Below are 3,548 nucleotides of genomic sequence, written 5' to 3' on the forward strand. Positions count from 1 at the left end.
TATTTCAATTTAAAAGACCAAAATTCAGTTTTGTCACAAAACAAGCAATGAAAAATTCGGTGGTAGTGCAGCGACCTGTTTAAAATAGTTCTCTTGAATATTAGTGTGTATATGAACGCGAATGAATCGTAAAAAAAAAAAAAAAAAAAAAAAAAACAGGTATCATTTCTTGATTTTTGTATGTCTGTTATTAGAGAAGTGATAGATAAGTTTCACACAAGCAGACACATGGTCTGCCGTGGTCAACTGTCACATGAAAATCTGTTACATTTATCTGAACAGCATTTTCCTAGTTTTATACCAGCAATAGAAAAAAAAAACCACCAACCAGAGTGTATAAAGTCTGTTCAGCAAACAAAAAGCGAGTAGAATCACATTATCAGTGTGTACAATGTTCTGTTCCACTATGCGTTGTTCCTTGCTTTGAGATTTATCACACGAAAACTAACTTCTGAAATAAAATTTTTTGTTTTTACATATCCTAATATGTCTATTTTATGTATATGAAAAATATAAAGTAATTTGAAATGATACAATAGCCACAATTATTATTTTTCTAGAATGTGTGATCACGTTAGGCTTAACATCAAAAAAAAATTCAACATGGAGTGATATGTGACAGAGAAAATACTCAACATCGGATAGGTTAAACATCTGCATCTATTATATCTGCAGAAGAGCAACCTAATTTATATAACTAATTTATATAAATTAATAAAACTATAGCCTACCTAATTTATGAAGAATTCATTCCAGAAGTTCAGACTGTTAACAGCAATTACTATTTGGGTATTATGCAATGATTGTGGGCTTGTATTCATTTTTGTTAAAACCCAGGAGAAATATGCAATTAAAAATTATAGAATAGAATAGAACAAACATTCTAGAAAAATTAAAATATTGTCTTCATAATTTGTGCTTTTTCACATGCCTTCTGAACAAAGACATGCAGCGTAATTGACCTTTATTTTAAAGTCCTTTTCTGCATAAAACTTTTTAAACTCATTTCTCTGGCACAGACTGAAACAAATAGTCAAATTTTTGGTGTCTGAAGGCAATGTAGTACTTGCCTGATTTGGGTTATATTTCCCTAATTGAAGTTAAAAGGTACTTGTTTTGATATTTCTACTATCCAAAAGGCTCTTAATTATCTAAATGAGAAGCCAATATCAGCTTACCAGAAGTACTTTGAATAATTTTATAATTGTTGTAAACATTGTGTTAACTCTCAAGAGGCTTATTTTGAGTAGTAAAAAATTATTTTTGTTATTTTTAATTTCACTGATAACATCAGACCTTGATCACACTGTATATTTTGTATTTGATGTATGAAGAAAAGTTTTCTTAAAAAATGATCTGAGAAAGTTAATTATTTTCAATCTTATTTCATGACACAAGTAATTTAGAATTATACTAATTATTGTAATTAATTTGATTTGAGTAAATTGAAGGAAAATATATTTTATCATGATTTGTTAACAGCAACAATGATTTTCATTGCACCTAAATAATATTAAAAAAATCTTTGTGATTATTATAAATTTGAAAATGGAATTTTTCAAGCAGTGTTTTTTCTATAGTATTGTAATTTGAATCACTTATTTTCACAAAGCATTAAACACATCATTTAAAAAATTAAATAATTTTCTTAATGCTCTGAAAATTAGATCAGGATAATCAGTTAATTATTATTTGATATGATATCATCAATTGTACATATTGATAAATTCTTGTTTAGAGAAAATTATGAAAAGTTTTTCTATTTATCCAAAATTTTTATATAACACTTTTTTTTGTTTCAACATTGTATATTCTAATTAATTTTGGATACATTAATTAATTTATACTGAAATTCAAAAATAGTAAACTTTATTGAACATTTGAAAATTTCATTTTGTAAAAATTAAATAATTTTTAATATATTTAAGTACCGTATTTAATTTTCAAGACAAAAAGAATGCATTTTAAGTTTGTATAAAGTGGTTTAAATCAATACAAATGCTCAAAAAAATTATGCAAATTTTTAAAAATTCAACAACTTTATAGATTGGTGTTTGGCTACAGCAGAAATTTAGTGGATTAGTATATGCCTACATCAAATCATTATTGTGATTAGTGGCAATTTTGTAGATTATTTAAATTTTTTTTGTGTGTTTGTTGATTTTGTTTGTATGTGCCATTTGATAAACATTAATAATTGTAAGTGACGAAAGATCACCTTAAGACATATTGATTAAAAAATAGTTATGAAAGAATGTTACATATGATTCCGTTTTGTACATTGATAATTATAATTACATTTAATATTTGTATTTTATCTTAGTCTATATAATAGAATTTATTGTTTAAATAATTTGATATTTATGTATAAAAGCATTAATCATGATTTAAAAAATAATTTACATTTAATAAAATGTGTTTAAAAATTTTTAAATAGCAAAATTAAAGAAAATCAAGATGGAAAAATATTCTGGTGATAAAGCTAATTTACAGGTAAGAAGAAAAGTTAATGTATTTCTTCAGTTATAAATGTTGAGTATTAAACAATTATGTATTAGAATTTATGGAAAACTATTTGATTAGTTTTTGTAGTTCTTAAAGTTGTCCTCTGTGATATTAGAGAAATTACATGTCTAAATAGTTGAGTATGGGCATCTTATATACAGTACATCTAAATTAATAAGTTGAACTATGGCTTTTTTCATGTTTTTGATGAAAATTTGACTTGCTTCAGTTGCAAAACTTATATTAATTTTCTTTACATTATCTTTAACAACAAACTTCCATTTGAATTTAACAATTAGTTTTTTTTTTAAGTATTTATGCATCGATACTTATGTATATAATAAAAAGTACATCTCTTTTATAGAAAAAATAATAATCTTTTGTGTAAATTTATTACATAAAAGATTATTATTAAATTATTATTATAAAAAAGATTATTATTTTTTCTACAAGGGATACTAATATACAGTAATACCTCGACTTACGCTACCCTGACTTACGCGAACCCGGAGTTATGCGATTTTCAAATCTCGTCAATTTGTCTTTTGTTTGAGCGCCACGCAACCATTGATTACTCATTCCCCCACACTATTGTTCAGCTTACATGTTCAGATGTGTCGCGCGCAATCGACACATAGCTACAATTTATTTTGTGTTATTTATTTCTGTGTTTGTTATATCTACGGAGACTTGAGAGACTCTACTATGTCATCTAAATGAAGTAGAACTAATTCTTCTGCATCAAACAAGAAAAGAAAAACTTTATCTTTGGAATGTAAAGTTAACATTGGGTATGTTCGTAAAGTTGAACAAGTTAAACGAGAATGACGTCATCGTTATTCCTATTTCGTTAGACTTTTCGAACGATTCATTACTAACGCATTTAACTCGTTTAACTTTACGAACGTACCCATTATTAATTAATTAAAGACTTCGATACAAAAATGAAAATTTGTGAATTGGCAAAGAAGTTTGATCTACCGGAATTGTCGGTCAGAACAATTATAAAAGGCAAAGAAAAAATTCTCGAAGCTGTGAAAAAT

The 3,548-nt window shown here is 26.0% G+C and overlaps 1 protein-coding gene across 1 annotated transcript in view; it reads left to right on the forward strand.

Moving 5' to 3' along the window:
- LOC111615195 (DNA helicase INO80-like) overlaps positions 1–3,548 on the forward strand; it is a 79,098-nt gene that overhangs the window by 13,117 nt on the left and 62,433 nt on the right. The window contains exon 3 of the mRNA XM_023356603.1: positions 2,438–2,493. Coding sequence (XP_023212371.1) covers positions 2,438–2,493 — 56 coding nt within the window. The remainder of the gene's footprint in view (positions 1–2,437; positions 2,494–3,548) is intronic.

Source organism: Centruroides sculpturatus, unplaced genomic scaffold (genome assembly GCF_000671375.1).
Source record: "Centruroides sculpturatus isolate CEXI.00-Female unplaced genomic scaffold, Cexi_2.0 scaffold1566, whole genome shotgun sequence".
NCBI classification, from domain to species: Eukaryota; Metazoa; Arthropoda; class Arachnida; order Scorpiones; family Buthidae; genus Centruroides; species Centruroides sculpturatus.